Source organism: Leopardus geoffroyi, chromosome B4 (assembly GCF_018350155.1).
Source record: "Leopardus geoffroyi isolate Oge1 chromosome B4, O.geoffroyi_Oge1_pat1.0, whole genome shotgun sequence".
NCBI lineage: Eukaryota > Metazoa > Chordata > Mammalia > Carnivora > Felidae > Leopardus > Leopardus geoffroyi.
Window position 1 is genome coordinate 72,737,909 of NC_059341.1, and position 20,536 is coordinate 72,758,444.

The window sequence follows — 20,536 nt, forward strand, 5'->3', positions numbered from 1 at the left end:
AATTATCACGGCCTTCACTGTCGCCAGATCCAGTGACCATTCCTAACCTGGTTATATACTTCCAATCCTTGATATTCAGGTTTATAAAATATTTATCTTCATAAAAGCTAGAGGATGATGCTCGCCGCCTTTTCTTCTCATCTGCCTAAAATCCATTTTACAATTTCTTCTAAAAATTTTAAGATACCTTTGTCTCCAGGCTTCTCTGTCTCTGGTTCTTCTTTTTTTTTTTTTTTTTTTTTTAAATTTTTTTTTTTTTCAACGTTTATTTATTTTTGGGACAGAGAGAGACAGAGCATGAACGGGGGAAGGGCAGAGAGAGAGGGAGACACAGAATCGGAAACAGGCTCCAGGCTCTGAGCCATCAGCCCAGAGCCCAACGCGGGGCTCGAACTCACGGGCCGCGAGATCATGACCTGGCTGAAGTTGGATGCTTAACCGACTGGCCACCCAGGCGCCCCTCTGTCTCTGGTTCTTATGAGAGCAGTATTTGTCTGGAAGGCAGACAACAAATATACAAACATATATGTGATCACAAGGAGGAAAGGAGTCTGCATCTAGAGAACAGAGGAAAATACACATGTAAGTATTTTAAGTGGAGGGAGGTGGAGTAGGTAGAGGGAGAGTTGACAGAGAAGAAATTAAGAGAGAAGGGAGGGGCACCTGGGTGGCTCCGTTGAGCATTGGACTCTTGATTTTGGCTCAGGTCATGATCTCACATTTCATGGGATCAAGTGCCGCCATCAGGCTCCATGCTGACAGCTTAAAGCCTGCTTGGGATTCTCTCTCTCTCCCTCTCTCTCTCTGCCCCTCTCCCACTCATGCTCTCTTTCTCTCTCCCAAAACAAATAAATAAACATTAGAATAAAAGAGAGAGAAAGGGAGATACTTGCAATTAGAATATCAAGCTCAGTGGTTCTGTCCAGTAATTCAGGTAAATAAAGGCAAAGTAAGAGGCATATATGTATGTGCACCATGTGTGTATGTTTGTGTGTGTTTTCTAAGTATCCCTAATATAGTCATCTAAAGTATACTTTTCCTAAGCCTTGATGCTAGAAACCAATTAAAATATTTATCTGTATATTTGAATATCAGGCCAACCTTGCAGAGAGGAGCCTCTGCTGAGCCTCAGAGCTTGGGGTGAAACCCTGGGGGAAGATCATCTAAGCACCAATTAACCCACATCTAACACCTGGGTCATAAGATGGCCATGAAGCAGATTGCTCTCATTTGATCTTCAAGTTATCCTCCAGAACCATTAACCATAGGTAAGCACTTCATAATTTTTAGCCATGAATGATAAGAAAAAAAAAACATTTTCATTTCACTTAAACACTCCTATGGGACTATTGTCTACAGAGGCTTGATAGTTGAAGGTTTCTGCAATTCTTTACTTTCCTCAAACTTCAAAGTTAACAGAGAAGAGAATACCAGAAAGAAAACCATTCCCCAAGTAAGAGATCATAAAGTACAAAATGCTTCTGAATTTCTTTAATAAATCTTACTGTAATCCCCAAAATGTATGTCTTACAATGCATCCCATAAACTTGTGAATACATTCTACAGTGGTATGCACCCCCATATGGTTGGTAAGATTTCAAGATTTGAAACCTGATGGCCAGGGTCCAAACTCTATTCATTAACCTCATGACCTAGGGCCATCACCCTAACCACACTGCCTTCGTCCTGTCCCTTCTTCCTCATCTGGGCAACAGGAATGTTGGCAGTAACAGTGCCTACTTCCTAGGACTATTGTCATGAGGACTGTCATGAATTAATCCACCTTAATAGGCTTAGCACACTCTCTAGAGCATAAAAAAGGACCCAATATATGTAAACGAGGTTAACATTATACAAAGGAAACAAACAATACTATAAATCATTTAAAGACGAGTTTTAAGTTTTAAATTGTTGTCAGCAGATCCCTGCTCCTACTTCCCAAAGAGACACTGAGACAAGCTTCTTCTGAGAGGACTTTTAAGTAAAACATCTAGAGATAAAGACACAGGCTAGCATACCCCAGTTCAAATTACATCCACACAAAATAATTTCTTGATGCTGACTGAAATTGTTGTCTTCTAAGACATTACCTTCTTTAAGCCCGAAAGCCTCAAAGTCTATAACTAGGAATGTAAGCAAATTAGAAGCCACTTTCTTCACAGATTTCTCACTAACAAAATTCCACATCATGAACTTCTAATAATGTTTCTTGTCCACAGATTAATAATAACCAAGTTCAAAACCACATCATTTCCTTTTTCTGCCTCATTTCCTTCAAAGTGAAACATAATTCTTTCTTGGACCTAGAATAAAAATTTCCAGATTAACTAAGCAAATCGTTACCAGAAATGCAATTTTATAATACTATTTCAGGATACTCAAAACACATAAAACATCTGTGTGGTGTCTGTTAATACACAAAAATAACCTAAAAATGTGGTGTATACCACCTAAGTGGAAAATTGAGTCTATAACTAGAAGTGCAAACAGAAATCCACTCTAGAATCCATCAGTATTGTGTTTTGAAGTTCAGTTGGGAACATTTTAAGAACTGTGACACTTCCTTAAATCTTGGCCAGAGGTCAAAAACTGCTTGGCATGGATGTTTCATGTGCCCAACACAGTATTTTTTAAATTATTAAACTCAAATATTTTTAGGTGGGCCATGCCCTTTATTCACTCACAGGCCCTTAAAGGCATTCTGTTTTGCAAACCTTAACTAAAGCCCATCCTTACAGAGAAGAGATCAAAAGATAACTGTTAGTTAAATGGGTAACTCACTGATGTCCTAATAAAGGCCAGAGACTTGGAAAATTAAGGGTACTAACAGTATCATTCAGAAATTCTTATAGTTTGCTTGTTGCGTTAATTTTAAGTATATGCTTTCGGTGTATGTATCTAACAGTGGCTTATTCGATTAGGACAGCTGAGCTGAATTGTTAAAATTCGATAGCTAGATTCTAAAAGAAACTAGAAAATGGAGAATTTTTAAAAAACATGTTCTTGTGATATGAAAATTTGGGCTAAAATCCAAATTTTACATTATTTTCAAGAAATTAATCGCATTCAGTCAACAGTTGGTTTTGCTTCAAGTAAAGGAAATGAATTTGCTCGATGCAATATTTAAAGAGGAACTAGCTCCTACTGATGCATTTCCGTGAATATTTATATATATACACACATAGAGACACGCACGTACATACACACACTCAGAGTAGGGACTGAGCCCAACTATATAACTCTCAATTCTTTTCAGTTCCATTGTACTCTCTGGGAGATTCTATTCCACTTACAAATTAAAAATTAAGCCTGAGTCTGGGAGCCAAACAAGAGAACACTGCAGAGGACTTCCTAAAGCATTAGTTCGTGCATCACTCCAAAGATATTATGTTTTAGGCACTGATGAGGCACAAGCTAGCTGGCTTTAGAGTCAAAATATTATTAGTTAGGCGTCCTTTTCAAATTAACAAGGAGGAAGGCTTCCATTCAGACAGCCCCAGTAAGTACACCCTTGTCTCCAGCTTCTTCAGAACACAAATACAAGGCACCCTGAAGTGAATTTGCTTCTGGGGGCCGTGCGCCTGAACTCTCCTGGATCAGTCTTTCTGAAGGTTCTGGCGAATTCTCCCTCCATCTTGGACTTGAGTGCTGTTGGGAGACTTCCCAGAGCGAAGGACATGGAGAAGGGAACCCCAGAGCAGACCGCGAGAGGGGATCCTCTTGAAGGCCTACTTCTTGGATACACCTGTTGGAAAGCACTTCTTTCTCTTTGGAATTCCGCCATTTCATTCTTCTGTTCTGAAACCAAATTTTCACCTATTGACAAAATAATTGGACAAAACGATCACTTATTCCATGTTACTTCACTTCAGTATTTTAAACTATAATTTCTCCTAGTATACCTTCTATGAAATACCTTATTATGACAGCCAGCCTAGCAAAGTCCTTATCACTTTTCACTGGGCTTCTTCAAAAATATCTGAGAAATTACTTTAGCATAATATCCACACACTTATGAAACAAAACGACTGTGATAAATTGGTTACATCCTACAAGTATGACGTCTGATTTAACTCTCAATAGATTAAAACATCATTTAGGCAATGCTAATTTATTTATAAAAAGGAAATGCCATTGACTAGTAATAATGTTTAGTCAAGGCATGCATGTTACACCGAATACATAACTTAATCTGCATGGTGAATGCAAGAAGTCCTCATTTCACACGTATGAAAACTGGGGTTCAGAGTGATAAACCAGTTCAAAGTCATAGAGCTAGTAAAATGGAAGCACTTAGAACAGAATCCATGACTGTGCTACTCCAGTGCCCAGGCTCTTATAACATTTAGATTTCATCAGAAACTTCTAGAAAACTAAATTAAGAATACATTTTATAATGTTTTGATTAATTCCAGGCTTTATACAGTTTCCAAGTTTGGTTACTCTAAGGATTTATCAAACTTGAAGAATTAGGCTCAATAAACAGCAACCAATTGTTGTACTTATGATAGTGGTTTCTAATTTGAGCCATATTCCACCTCACCCTACCGGAGTCTGTCTTTACTACTAACTTCTGTCTTTATCTGCTACATAGTCAACTGTGCCTGGTCAGAAAACTTCACAACAGGTTTCCTGACATCTCAAAATCCAATCACATTATTTTCCTGAGCATTACACTGCATCTTTACATGAACAATTTAGTGGATTTCTATTTTTAAAACAAAAACTAGAAAATTCTACATAAAAAAAATCATTGAAGTATTACCAAGTATTTCTCCCAATGAAGGAAAAAATTGAGATGGTCTTTTCAGATTGGGAAAACAATTTCTTCATTCTTTCAACCTGACTGGCAATTTCAAAATGGCTACAAAGAACCTGACCCCAGGCAAGTGAGTCCAAAAGACTGCCATCTCAGTTACAATCCTGTGGTTAAGGCTTTTCATAAGAAAACAGTACTAATGTGTACATACCAGAGCATTTGGTTCTATTCATGAACTCATTTATTATTTGTGGTGAGCATTTACTCCTAGAAAGCCTGCCAAGTATTTCTAGTGGGCTTTCACTAAGACATTTATTTGTGCCCACTGGTGCCACATTCATTATTTTCTTTTTCCCGTCGCTTTTCTGCATATCAAGAGTTGTTTCTGGGTGATATCTCAGTGAAAAAAAAAAATCAAAAAAGTTCCTTCACAATCAACAGTATTGAAACAAAGGTACATATTTGGGGAAAATCATAAATGAAAAGTTCTACCTCTCAACAAATACAAAAACAATTTCCAAATGGATTAAACAGCTAAACACAAAAACAAAAGTATAAAAGTTTTAGAAAAAACTAGAAGATATCATCACAGTCATGGAGAGATGAATTTTTTTTTAAGCATGACATAAAACATTAAGAGCACAAAAGAAAAAAATAGAGCTGACAATATAAAAATGAGAAATTTCTGTGTAAATAAAGATACCACAAACATGAAAAAGCCACAAACTACTTTAAAGAATTAAAACCAGAGACTCAAAGAGATATTTGTGATCCATGTTCATGCATTATTCATAATAGCCAAAAGGCAGAACCAACCAAAATGTCCACTGATGGGTGAATGCATAAACAAATGTGGTATATCCACACAATGGAATATTATTCAGCTTTAAAAGGTAAGGAAATTCTGACACGTGCTACAACATGGATGAACCCTGAAGATATGCTAAGTGAAATCAACCAATCACAAAAGGACAAATACAAATGATTCATTTGAAAGTACCTAGAACAGTCAAATCATAGGGACAGAAAGTAGTGGTTGCTAGGGGCTGGAGTGAGGGAGAAATGGGGAGTCACTGCATAATGGATACAGAGTTTCAGTTTTACAAGATGAAAAAAGTTCTGGAGACTGAAGGTAGTCATGACTCTGCAACAACGTGAACTAAGTACCTGATGCCACTAAACTGTACCCTCAAAAAAGGTTAAAATGGTAAATTTTATGTTATGTATATTTTACCACAATGAAAGAAACCACCAACTTGGAGAGTCTGCAATGGCTGTAACAAGAAAATGTCACTAACTGTAATATTCCAACTATTTTGATAACAGCTACAATAACTGCTACAAATAATACAGATAATAGCTAAAAAGTGGGAGCAATCCAAACACCCACCATGAGGATGGATAAACTGTGGTAAACCGTGTGATGGAATACTACACAGCCATGAGTACCGATGAGCTACTACTGCTTGCAAACATGTGAATGAATCTCACAAACATAATATTAAGGAAAAGAAGCCATATACCATAGAATTTGTACCGAATGATTCTGTTTATATAAACTACCCCCAAATAGGCAAAACTAATCTATGTTGTTAGAAGCCATGATAGTGGGTAGTCTCAGAAAAGGAAACAGTAACCGGGAGGGAATCTGCAAGGGACTACTGGCCTGGTGATAGGGTTCTACTGCTTGATCTGGGTGGTGGTAACACAGACTATTTGTCCTCTCCTTCAGAAAATCAAGATATATGTAGGGAATAATCCCATTTATATATTTTTATTTATATATTTATTTATTTATTTATATTTATATATATTTATATTTATATTTATAAATATATTTATATATTTTATTTATATATATTTATATTTATAAATATATTTATATATTTTATTTATATATATTTATATTTATAAATATATTTATATATTTTATTTATATAAATATATTTATATTTATAAATGTATTTATATATTTTATATAAATATATTTATATTATTTATAATAAAATATTGTTTTTATGTTATTTATTTTATTTATTATTTATTTATTTTATTATATAATATTATTTATATAAAATTTATTTATTTATTTATATTTTTATATATTTATATATATATATAAATGGGATTATTTCCTATATATATATATATATATATATATATATATATATATATAAATGTATATATTTCCTAGGGAAAGGAAGCAGTTAAGGAGAAACACATACACATGCACACACAATTCTGGGTCTCAATTCTAGGTCCCTATTATAAAATCAAAGTAGATTCCTCATAGGGTCCCTGTGAGGATAAATGACATCAAATGTAAGGACACATGGTAATCATGGTGCGTTTGTGTTCATTTATTTTAAAGATAAAGATAATACATGGTTCATCAAAGAAATTAAAACAAGAGCCATTTATAAATGACAGTAGTAAATGAAGGAGTTGGGTTGGAAAGGGAGGAGATGAGTTTTCATTTTTAACTTTACCAATTTCCCCTTTGTTTGAAATGCCATGTGTTAATTGTGTAATTAGATGTATATGCAAAGAAGAAAATGTGAAATTACTTCTGAGATGTTCAGCAAATTCAGTGACATAAAAAGTATTCATTCCTCAGGCACTTGAATTTTAAAAACAATACAATCAACTATGTAACACTATACACCTGTGAATGAGAACTAGCCGATAACATACAAACAAGGAAAAAAGTTTGTTTTCTTGGAATGGACAGATTATGGTCATCCCCTCGTAAATATTCTCTGATATGCCTGCTGCATCCCCTTTCCAATAGTCTGTTCTTAAGAAGATGACATGTACTGGGGTGCCTGGGTGGCTCAGTAAGTTGGGCATCCGACCGACTCAACTTTGGCTCAGGTCAGGATCTCACGGTTCTCAATGTGCAAGATTCTCACAGTTTGCGACGTGCAAAAACCCACACTGGGCTTTGCACAGATAGCGCAGAGCCTGCTTTTAATTCTCTGTCTCCCTCTTTCTCTCTGCCCCTCCCCGCTAGCGCTCGCACTCTCCCTCTCTCTCTCTCTCTCAAAAATAGATAAGCATTAAAAAATTAAAAAAAAAAAAAAGATGACATGTACTATCAAAGATGTTCACATGGTCTCAGAGCACTGTGAGATCAAACCTAACCATGTTTCCTGTTTTAACACTTACTTCAAGTTCTGACTCAACCTCCCCAACCTGCACAGTTTCTCCCCTCTAACTCTGGAGACTTTTATCCATTATCAGTGAGACGCAGGTGGGTCCTACTGAGCTTCTGTGTCTCCTTAGCCAGGCCCAACGATTCCTCTAAGGATGAGACAGTTCCATCGCTAGACTCCCCAGGGGTATAGGGACCAGTCATATGGCTGTCCTCCCCAGACACGGAGATTAACATAAGGCTCCAGAGAGATACGTAACTTTGAGGACCACTGACCTAGCTCCTTTATTTGGCAGTGTATCTAACCTTCCAGGTGATGTCTCCTATGTTATTGTCTCGTAACATAGGAGACAATATTATCTAACTGTTATTATCTAACTGTTCATGACCTTCTGCTTCATTTTTCCAGCTGCTCATATAAATTCCTGAGTGCGAAGAGTGTATCTCAATCAGTCCTTATCAACACTCCTTGCTGCCCACTTCGCACAGTGTCTTGCATGCAGCTGATTTATCTATCACATACACAGAATGGCTCAGTGACATAGAATTCCTACATTTGTCCCTGTTTTTGAAGTGAGAAACTGAGGCACAGAGCAGTCAATTAAGGTTAGGGACCTCATTAGTACCACACAATGAGGAAAGCACAGACTGGCGGATCCAGGCCAATTACACTCTACCACACCACGTAATGCTTCCTACAACTAGAAGCAGTTGGGCGTGGGGGTAGGGACAGATCACTTCCCTAGGGAAAGGAAGCAGTTAAAGAGAAAGAAAGAAAGGTTAAGGAGAGTTTCATCCAAAAATAACTGGTTTAATAAAATCCAAAGTTAGAAACCAGGTCATTTGTACCGAGGGAAGAACAGGTGAGCACAGTGGTTAACACAGAGACTGTGCTAACAACTTCAGTGCCTTGAAGCTAATTCAAAAAATCCAGGTGGATTGTAGCCTTGCATCATAAAAGCCAGCTTGGGAGATGGACCACCTGCTACATTTCAACTGCTGCCATCCCTCTTAGTCAAGTGCCTTGTGCAGTGAACATGCGGCACAACCATACAGGATAGCACCAGGTGGAGGAGAACACAACTCCAGAGTCAGGTAACCTGGGGTGAGAGCCCAATTCCCAAGCAGCTTCACTACGTGACATCAGACCTATCTGTGTTCACTTCTCTACATTTTCTCATCTAGAAAATGAGAATGATTACAGTGCTTATTTCACATGGTGATTATAAAATGATTAAATAGTCCAATACTAGTGGCTTAATGTACAAGAAAGGTTTGTAAGTGTTGCAACCATGAAACTACTTTACTGTGCTTGACATAAGCCCAAAATGCAGAGTAATGAGATCTAGTTAGAGATATTTATGAGTCACACATTTGGGACTGGATTTGGGATTGGAAATGAAGAAAAAGACGGGGAAAACGGTTCCTGCTTTTGTAGAATATTACGTAGTCTACTCTGAAACCAGAGCAAACAATTAATGATACAAATGCCACATCCTTAGTGTTTCTCTTCATTTAGGAAGATTTAAGCATGCAAAAACCTAGACCTCTCAGCAAATGGACCTATTTCCAAATAGGAATTGTGATATGTATTTCCACCCACTAAAAAATTGTGAAAATCATTTCAATAGCACTTTAGGGTCCAGCACCATACCTAGTACAACAGATATTTGCCAAACGCATGGGTTTCATTGTATTCCTTCAGAAATCAGGAGCAGTGGACATCTTCCTGCTCATTAGTACCTGTGATTCCTTTAGTCCCAAGCTGATGGCAAGTTTCTTTCGGTCTGTTTTGCTGATATATTTCTGCTTCTGAAACATTTTCTCCAGAGCCTTTCTCTGATCCTCAGAAAAAACAGCTCTTCTTAAAATACCCCGCCGAGCTTTGGAGTTCGAGTCCTGGGTCAGGAGGGACAGCACATTCTCTTCTCCTAGAGGGAGAAAAACATATACAAAACCTGGTTAGCTTTATTAGTAAGAAGTCAGTCTGCCTTTCCCAGGACAGCATCTTCCTTCTCTGTACTACACTGCCAAACACTCTCATCTCTGAACTCTGCACCTTTGAGCAGTGCTTCTTCCATGTTTTTGGTCACGGACTCCATTGAGAATCTGATAAATGCCCTTCGCTCCCCAGGGAGATAAAAGTACATCTGCTCACCCTCCCAATTTGGGTGCCATGTTAGAAAGTCCATGGTCCCATGGGGTGCCTGGGTGGCTCAGTTGGTTAAGTGTCCGACTTCAACTCAGGTCATGATCTCATGGTTCACGAGTTTGAGCCCTGCACTGGGCTCTGTGCTGACAGCTCAGAGCCTGGAGCCTGCTTCGGATTCTATGTTTCCCTCTCTCTCTGTGCACCCCCCCCCCCCCCATGCTCTCTCTCTCTCTCTCTCAAAAATAAACATTAAAAATTTTTAAATTTTTCTCTACTTCTTCATTTATTTATTCATTTGTTTTCTCTCTCAACAAAGTTTGAACACTTACCATATGCCAGGCCGTCTGCTCAATGCTACACATTGAGAAACAAGATAAATATATTTTATTGTATGCATTACCTGTAAGATTTAGTGGAAAGCATTTATTTTTATTTATTTTATTTTTAATTTTTTAATACTACTTATTTTGCAATAAAATAAATAGCTTTTGAATTTTCAATATTGTTCTTTTCTTCTTTTTTTTTTTTTTCCAGAGAGAGACAGCACACACAAGCAGTAGAGGGAGAGAAAATCTTCATCAGGTTCCACCGGGAGGGCCTAGCATGGCCCAATGCAGGGTTCGATTTCATGTCCCTGAGATCATGACCTGAGCTGAAACAAGAGATGGATGCTCAACCGAATGAGCCACCCAGGTGCCCCTGGAAGGCATTTACTCAACTAGCATCACAAATGTGAGGATGTATTCCTAAGGAGGCTGCCTTGGGAGCACAAAGCAAGGGTCTGATCTTAATCTGGGATGTCAAGGAAAGTTTACAGGAGTCAGAGATGTTCAATATGAGAAAGGAAGTTTGGAAGACCCCCAGTCACCATCACTCCCCAATCCAAGTGATCATCAACTCCTTCAGGTCAGAGATATTTACTACTTTTTCTGCCTTTTGTACAACTGGTTCCCACCCTCTGAGAGTTTCCTTCATCATTCACCATTTATTCATTCATTTGGCTTCCCAGCTGTGATAGGCAGAACAATGGCCTTCCCAAAAATTACATACTATGTATGTTCCCTAGAACCTGTAAATATGTCATATTACATTACAAGGGAAAAGTAAGTTTCCAAGTGTAGTATCAGTTGCTAATCAACTGACCTTGAGATTAGAAGACATCCTGGGGTATTCTAGGGTATCCAGGTGGGCCTAATGTGATCACAAGGGTCCTTACGAGTGGAAGAAGGAGAAAAACAAGGAAGTCATAGTCAGAGATTTACTCTCTCTGATGCTACACTCTTGCTTTGAAGATGAAGGAAGTGGCCACAAACCAAGAAATGCAGATGGCCACTAGAAACAGGGAAAGGCAAGAAACAAATTCTCCCCAAGAGCCTCCAGAAGGAACACAGCCCTGCTGACACTTGATTTTAGTCCAGAGAGACCCATTTAAGGCTACTGAACCCCATAAATATAAGATAATAAGCTCCTATTGTTTTAAGACAGGAGATTTGCAGAAATTTGTTACCACAGCAAAAGGACACTGATACCTGGTATCAGACTAACTGAGCTTATTTGAGGAAACCAGACACAGCACATGGTCCCTGCCCTTAAGGAGCTCACCTTCTCATGGGAGGACTAACACATGAACACCACAGCAGAATATAAGCACCAGGGGAGCAGGGACTCCAGTTTATGGCTATAGCTGGTATGCATTCTGCTGCTTAATAATTATTTCTTTAAAAATTTTTTTTAATATTTGTTTATTTCTGAAAGAGAGAGAGACAGAGTGTGATTGGGGAAGGGACAGAGAGAGAGAGGGAGAAACAGAATCTGAAGCAGGCTCCAGACTCTGAGCTGTCAGCACACAGCCTGATGCAGGGCTCGAACTCATGAGCCGTGAGATCATGACCTGAGCCAAAGTCAGATGCTCCACAGACTGAGCCACCCAGGTGCCCCAAAAATTACATCTAAATAAAAAAGCAAATGAATGCCTTAAACCCTAGAATAGAATGCTCTATGAAATTCTCTGGTATCACGAAGGAGGAAGTAATTAGTTCAGAGAAAGCAGGTTGAGCCAAGTCTAAAAGAACAATCCAGTTCAAGAGAGAAAGAACCAAGGCCAACCTAAGCAGAGTGACTGCATGTCTAAAAGCACTAAGGCACACGTATAAATACAGAGAACAAACTGATGGTTGCCAGAGGTGAGAGGGGTGAAGGGCTCGGCAAAATGAGTTAAGGGGAGTAGGTAATTAATACAGGCTTCCAGTTATGGAATGAGTAAATTATGAAAATAAAAGGCACAGCACAAGGAATATAGTCGATGATATTGTAATAGTAATGTATCAGGACAGATGGTAGCTATACTTGTGGCAAACACAGCATAATGTATAAACTTGTTGAATCACTGTGTTATACACCTGAAACTAATATAACCTTGTGTGTCAACTACACTCAACATTTTTCTAAAAAGCATTAAGGCATGAAGGAATAAAGTTTATCTGAGGAAAAGTAAACAGTCTTCAAGGCTGGGGAAAGGCATGAAGCAGCAGGTGCAAGCTGGCACCCTTATCCAGCCTGCAGATGGGCTTTGCTGGTCTTAGAATTCTGATTGAGCTGTCCACATTTCACAACTAGGAGATTTCATGTGAAGTCCAGGTTTCTGACATCTCTTCAAAGGGAACCACACTAGGCTCACCTTCCCAGAAAGTAAAGAGCTACCAGAGAACGCAGCAGGTGCCCCCTCTTGATGGAACATGTGGCCCCCAGTCTGTCATAGCCTCACCCAGCTTACCAGGCTCTTGAAGACATTTGGACCTTTGACATAGAGATTAGAGTGGAATGGGGCCAGATCATAGAGGATTATAAGAGTCTGGGACATTATCCAACAGTAGTGAAAATCAAGAGGAGATGTTTAATCAGGGTGTGACATGATAATGATAAACACACAGTACTCTGTACCATTACATTTACTCTGTGTTAAGCCACTGACACACATTAATTCATTTAATCCTCCCAACCTATGCCATCAACATTACATACTATTATTTTCCCCATTTTACAGATAAATGAAATGAAGATCAGATAGTTTAAAAAACTTTGTCCAAGGGCACATAGCTAGGGTTTCAAACCCAAAACAACTCATTTCAAAACAAAGGCTCCCAACCCTACACAATATATTCTAACACAATGTGACTTATATTTTAGGAAAAAAAGTGTCAACAAATGAATAAATCTTGTCAAATCTCCTTCTGCAATATGATACTTCCTTTCCTATTGGCTAAAAGATTGCAGATCATCTCCCAATGTGTCTCTCAGCCCTGGTTTATATCTCATTCTGGTTCCTCCTCACATTGCTAGAAGGACCACTGGCCTCTCCCTCTTTCCTTCCAGCTCTATTACACTTGCATCTCCTTAGAAATGCCATAGCTTCTGGGATGTAATCCAGCCTCATTCTTTGCAAAGGTCTGCTTTTACTGATGCTCTATCCATCCATTGTATCATGAGATCTTGGTTAGTTTTCCATCTAGAGCATCATTTCTTTCTTTTGCCTGTCACATGCCAAGGCCATATCTTGAAGTCATGTTTTGACAACTGCATTCACTATTTCTTTATCAAAAATTTAAGTAGCTTTATGAACTCTTGATCAATAAAAAAAATATATCTCAATATGTTCTTTTTCTAAATGCTCTTCTCTGAATTTTTCTTGGTATAGAGACTATGGAACTGGCCCTCCTGCCACAGGGACTCAACTGTTGGGATGATGTCTCTCCAGCACAAAGGACTTTGAAATACGAGATACAGAAGAACTGGGCTTGGATCACTGCACTTACCTGTATGACTTAAAGCAAGTCACTCAGCTTCTTTCAGCTTATCTTACAGGGTTGTTCTAAGGATTTGATGACATAATACAAGAAAATTTCAGTGCCTAGCCCACAGTAAGGATCCCACAAATCTACCCACTTCCATTTGTTAGATTTCATTTGATTCTTTTTCTTAAAGTTTATTTATTTTGGGGGGGGGGGGTTGGGGGGAAGCACAGAGAGAGGGAGACAGAGAATCCCAAGCAGGCTCTGTGCAGTCAGCACACAGCCCAATGCAGGGCTCGAACTCACAAACCATGACCTGAACTGAAATCAAGTCAGATGCTTAACTGACTGAGGCACCAGGTGCCCCAGATTTCATTTGATTCTTCTAAGAACCGTATGGCACAGACATCCTCTGTATAGATGAAGAGGACCTTGTGAATCAAAATTCTTGGCTCCTTCCTCTGGCCCACACTGTTTCTTTACTCAGATGTTACAACATGTCAAAATGGAAGGGAGGAAACACTTATAAAAGCCAGGGTTCCTGTCTGTGACTATAGGCTTCTGCCCCCTGTCCTGGACCTGTCTGTGAGCCTGACTACATGATATCTCCCATACAGCCTAATAACTGTGTCCTCAAATTTAGCATGCCCTATCATTTGATTTTTTGATTCTGGCATTTTTAATTTGTTAATGTATATAATCTATCATTATAATAGCCATATGTATTAAAAATTGGGGGAAAAAACTAAATATGCAAAGGTAAAGAAATGTATATGTATATTATACTATATCCACTTGGTGAAATTATTTAAAGAACTATGAAGATCAAGCAGCAGCAAAGAAAATCTGCTTTAATGCGTATGATAAGATCCATACTATGCTTACAACTAGATTAAAATGCAGGGGAAAAAAAGACTGAAAAAGCAAAAATAAATACTAATATAGGGTACTGTACAGTTATGGACAAATAATTCATATCTATTCTGCATTTTAAGTGTGGTCCTATTTTCTAAGGAAAACAAGCAAACACTATAGCAACCTTTTTGGGAATAATCTGGTGGAGTGATTGAGATGTCACTGAGTGACAAGTGAAGATGAATCCAATCCATCCTTCAGGTGCTCACAGTTGATAAGGAGAGGTCCAAGAAATATACAGACAGCCACAACACAGTGAGATAAATAACCACAGACCACAGCAGAGAAAGTATTTAAGAGCCAGATGAGAAGCCACTTAGACTTGGAAGCTAACAGAGTAAGTCCTGAGAGAGAGGAACAGCTAGAAGAATAGCAATTCCTCTTGCTGGCAGCCTAGACAAAGGCAGGCAGAGCAGAGGGATTAGCATTTGCAGACTCACAAGTGAGAGGAGGACATGGCAAAACACGGTGAATCTGGAATCTCACACAGCTTGGTATCTCCAGATTGTGGGGTACGAACGGCAGAAACACAGGCGATAGCTAGATAGGTATATTAGGGCCCTGGTGGGGGCAGGGGGAAGGTTTTGCCTGAAAGAAGTTTATGCTGTAACTTACCCTAGAGGAAAGCCTTTCAAGGAGCACCTAAAATGCTGCTACTCAGCACTGTAGAAAGGCCTGTATTTTCTGAGCTAATAAAACTTTTCATATCTATGGGGAAATGCACAGCAAATTTATGGACCTACAAGCCTAATTTTTAAAAATCTACATACATTTTTTTCTAAGCAGAGATTTTATAAGTAAGGACCATGATTCTCCTCCCTTTAGCCCCTTCTTCACCAAGGTCTACAAGTTTAAATAAAACAATGGGGTAACACATTTCGATATCCCTAAAACTTTTATTAGAAACTCATAGGTTTTCCTATAGAACTATTTTCAAGTAAAGACAAAGAAGATTCCCATTGAGAAAATCTGCAAATAAATTATTCTCTCCAATGTGGTAAATACTAACATTTTGGAAGTCATGGACCCAAACCAGACTCAATCTCTGAGAAATCTGGAGTGGTTATGAAGGTCAAAGGGTTAACTCCTGGACCTGGCACCCTACAGACCTACAGTGAATATGATACAACTAATGAACAAGCAAAAAAATACAGCAACGATAAAGACTATGACATTCTTCCTTTCTTTGCTAGCTACCTGGTTTCTCTTAGCACTCCTCTCAATACACAAATCCTGCTGGTTTTCATTAGGTGATATGCCTTAGGTTCCTACTAAAAGAGTATTTATGATAAGATGCTACTTATACCGTTGATGCTCCTTTCCATGTCTCCCCACAGTCTTTTATGGGCTCTCTCTGGATCTAACCATAAACCACACCACGGAACCTACACCACCTCCATTCCTTCTAAGCCTATGAATATGTGCTCAAGTCTCTGCCTGCAAAACAAACATACAAACTTTAAGAACTTGTTGGTGACTCAAAATTCTTTCAGAAACTACTAAACTGTTATAAGCAACAAACACCTAGTAGAACAATGTCTAAACTCATGACAAATGTCTGACTTGTATGGAAACTTCCAGGTGACGATAAATTAAATAAATAAATAAATAAATAAATAAATAAATAAATAAATAAATAAAATAATATAATATAAAAATAAAAATAAGCAGATATAGAGTTTAAGACACATAGAAAAGAGGCTTTAAAAGCCAGGGCCACCAATTCAATGTGTTACAGACTCTACCAATTTGGGAATATCACTATTTAAAATGTGGCTTCCATATATCTGGGGCTCAACAGGTACTACTGTTATGTGCTCAATACATACAGCATGTCATGTCATCTTTACAACAATCCCCAGAGGGAGGTATTACCATCCTAATTTTCCACAGGAAAAAAACTAAGGTGCCAGAAAGTTAGGCTGTGCACTTGAAGTCAGTGAGACCAATCAATATTCTTTAAAATTATACCAAAGATTGTCAAAGTTATGAGTAGGCAAAGAGGTAAGCAGGTGAGAAGAGTCAGATTAAAGCAGCAGAGTGACCTAGGATAGAAAGTTTCAAAGGTGTGATTCCCTGGATCCTAAAATGGCCCCAAGGACCATTCCCCAGAAAATCCCTGTGTGACATGGGCCTGGTGAAGGGTACTCCAACTGGAGGTGTGCTGTGTGTAAACGACACGTTCGTGGAGGAGAGGAAGGAGGGTGACAGAGAAACAGAGCATTAGGTAACTAATGGAACCCTTCATATTTTCACGTGTGGGGATGTAGTGTGTGTGTGTGTGTGTGTGTGTGTGTGTGTGTGTGTGTGTGTGTGTGTTTTATGTAATTCTTGTGGATTTGAGGCTTGGAAAAAGAAGATAGTGCCTTCCATGGCTCGCCTTATTTAAACTAGAAGTCTACCTTCCAATCTCTATATAATCTAGTACCTGGAAATGCTGTATTATAACACTTCATTATCATATCATATTCATTTGATTTAGTAAAAATCTTTCCCTTATATTAAGCCCAAATTCAATTTCCATTAAACTCCACTCATTGGTCCCAATTCTATCCTTTACATCTATACTGAATATGGTATATCTAATTTGACAATAACTCTCATGTTCTCCTTATTCTCTTCTCCAGGCCAAAAAAATACTCAATCACTTTAGAAAATTCATGACCAGACATATAGATCCTTTGCAATTTTAGTTGCTGACTGCTTTCTGACCTGGTTTTTATTTGCTCACTGTGCCTTTTAAAGTGGGGCTCTAGAACTAAACAGGTTCTAATAGGCTGTCTGACCATTAGAGTTTAGTAGAACTATTTATCTCCCTTGTTCTGGGCATTCTACTTCTAAACACATAATCCAACTGTCCCATATCATTCTGTAGACACATACTGAGCCAAGAGTATAACCCTTCCCTTCTTTGTTCTGTTCAGCCAATTCTCTTTCCTCTATTCTGTACTTGTGCTCTTCTTCTGGGGAATCTCAAATCAGGACTTTATTAGCTGCCCTGTTAGAGGTCCCACTATGGTCAGGCAAGGGCTGCAGGCAAGATCAGGAACAAGCACCCTATATCTCTAAGTAGCTCTGCTCCCCATCCCCCAGCCTCCACTACTTATGAACATTTGGGGAGAAAGGGAACTCCTTTCCTGGAAAGTTACTCAAATACTTTCACTGCCTCTGTAGAACCGTTGAATAGAGCCATCAACTTGGAAAATCTATTGTCTTTGAGTCTCCAACTCCTTTAAACATTCTTCCTGGTTGACCGACTGTCATTTATCTCTGGAACACCCCTCCCTTCACTATTGAGAAGTCAAAACCTATACTCAACTTACTGCATAAAACTGCTTAGGTTTTCAACAAAATAATCAAGCTTCTTTCTTTATTAGCACAAAATGCTGCATCCCTCTGAAGATCTGAGAGTGCTAACAATAAATCCTCACAGAAGGACTGCTATAGGTCTTGTTGCTTTTCTCAGGGCACCCAGACTCCAGCTGAGAACAGTGAAAGAGAACACAGGCAGGTCAGGTGGCAAGAATACTAATCAGAGCATCGCCCATCTTTGACAGTGACGCTCAAGACCAACCTACGTTCACAATAATAAAAGTAATGGCCCTTCCCTTCTGTAGTCAACAAAATCCTAAATTTGAATTTGGACAGTATATTATGTTCTTTTAAGTTTCACAAAGAAGAGGAAATAGCAAAATGATCTTAAGATGTAGAATAGAAGTTCATTTCCCAAGGAAGAGGCAGAGCAGTTTGTCCCAGAATATTTTCCTGCTTGTATTTTCATCCTAACTACTCTAAATTTAAACTTTGTCTTTTAATGCATAGAATTGTTGAACGATCACATGCAAGTTGAGTACTCAAAGACAAAATGAAATAATTATCTGATTAATGCAATTAGCCATTCTACCTAATTAAGACTCCCGCACTTTTTCAGGTGGTTTTTTTCCCTCCACAAGTTTCCATTTCATTTTAGCTGAGAAATGTGTGATTTTGAAAAGAACCTTATGGATGTAATATCAAAGATTTTCCTTCCACTACTTTGGGGGAGGGGAGAACTTTTACCACTGCCTTTTAATGTTTCCCCACTGTAAGGGTTGTGCTTAAATAGCCTATTAAACTATTTATTATATGTGAGAAGGGCACTGGATGAATGATTGTTTCCACATTGCAACAACAAATCAATCATAAATCTAAAAGGTTAACAAGAAAAGCGAAATCAATTTTATACAAGTGAATCATGTTACAAGAGTCAAAATGATATTTTACTTGCTTGTTAGGAACCTGTTGATCCGATCCTACACTTTAGAAAGAGTGAAGTCAATTTTGTGAGGGCCACCGATTTCATTGCTTATTAAAATGTTTAGTATAAACCTTGATTTTGGCTGTCCACACATGTCAGCACATTTTGGTTGAAATTTAATACAAGATTACTTGGACAGTTCATTTTCCTCCGTCTGTGCAATGGAAAAAAAATGTAAATGCTTGGGCATAAAAACTGTTCTTATTATTAAAAAAAGAAGAAAAAAAAGAAAATCTAGTAAATGCCTTAAATAAAAAAAGATTACTGTGCAGATGTAAGCCTTATTAACGTTCTTTGGTATCATGGTTATTTACGTAAAATTCTTTATTGACAGCCTAAATCCACCATTTCATTATTATTTGCTGCTAATACGATGAACATTATAAACAAAAAAATAAAAAAGTCATTTCAGATTTATAACTAATGAGACACCAAAGTTTATTAAAAACACTTGTGGCATCTCTAAAGTGTTTTTAAAATGCCAACCTCAGAAATGGAGACAAACCAAGTACAGCATTCTCTATGCTTGATCTGAGCTGTGCTGATTTACCCCTTATATGTTTTATTAAATAAAAAAGATAAACATAGGACTTAATAGGCCTCTAGGGATAGATGCCACAATATATAACAGTTACGCCAAAGGCATAAAGTGGGAAGAACTGAGAGGCAGATGGAGGAAAATGAGTCTTGCTTAAAGTAATTTTTCAAGCAATTGAGAGTATGATGACGTTCTCTAGGAAATGTCTTTAGAATTACTTTTATGTGCTCTATTTATCAAACTGGCCTGGGCATTAGTGTAAAGTGTAAAGTAATTTACAGGGCTTAAGATTTTCACCAAAACATTGCTATGAAATGACTAAACATATACACGCACACATACATGAATGTCCACCTGTTATGTGGGGTTTTTTTTCATATTTATTTTTTGAGGGGAGGCAGCAGAGAGAGAGAGAGAGGAGAGAGAGGGACAAAGGATCTGAAGCAGGCTTCCACGCTGACAGCAGTGAGCCCAATGTGGGGCTCAAACTCGTTAGATCATTACCTGAGCCAAAATCGATGCGTAACCAGCTGAGCCACCCAGGTGCCCCTACACAGGGTTTTTTGTCCATTACGCTACATTGCCAGAGAGTCTTTAAAATAGAAGTCCAGTATGATATCGAAGGGAAGTAATGGAAACTAGGTGTGGGATCTCTTTTAATCTCTACCCCAGGAATGCAACACCAAAGATTTAATCTCAGAGATGCCACAATGCTATAGTAGCAGAGATTTGGGACTTACGTCTCTACTCCAGCAGCCTCTCCCTGCTACTCTAATATATGGTGACAAATGTCTCCTTAATTTGCACAACAGTTTTCAATTGCCCTCACAGGAGACCACCTTGAAGGAGCGAGTAAAAGGTTTAGTCATGGTTTCTATTTTTCTATTTGAATCAATACATTCTAGTTAAATGGACAATTAATAGGTCACTTCC

At 38.3% G+C, this 20,536-nt stretch overlaps 1 protein-coding gene across 1 annotated transcript in view; it reads right to left on the bottom strand.

Annotated features, from left to right (window-relative positions):
• Positions 1-1,476: 1,476 nt before the first annotated feature.
• Positions 1,477-20,536, bottom strand: part of DBX2 (developing brain homeobox 2) — a 36,494-nt gene continuing 17,434 nt past the window's right edge. The window contains exons 3-4 of the mRNA XM_045463930.1: positions 9,657-9,844; positions 1,477-3,816 (exon numbers count right to left, since the gene is read on the bottom strand). Coding sequence (XP_045319886.1) covers positions 3,487-3,816; positions 9,657-9,844 — 518 coding nt within the window. The 3' untranslated portion in view covers positions 1,477-3,486. The remainder of the gene's footprint in view (positions 3,817-9,656; positions 9,845-20,536) is intronic.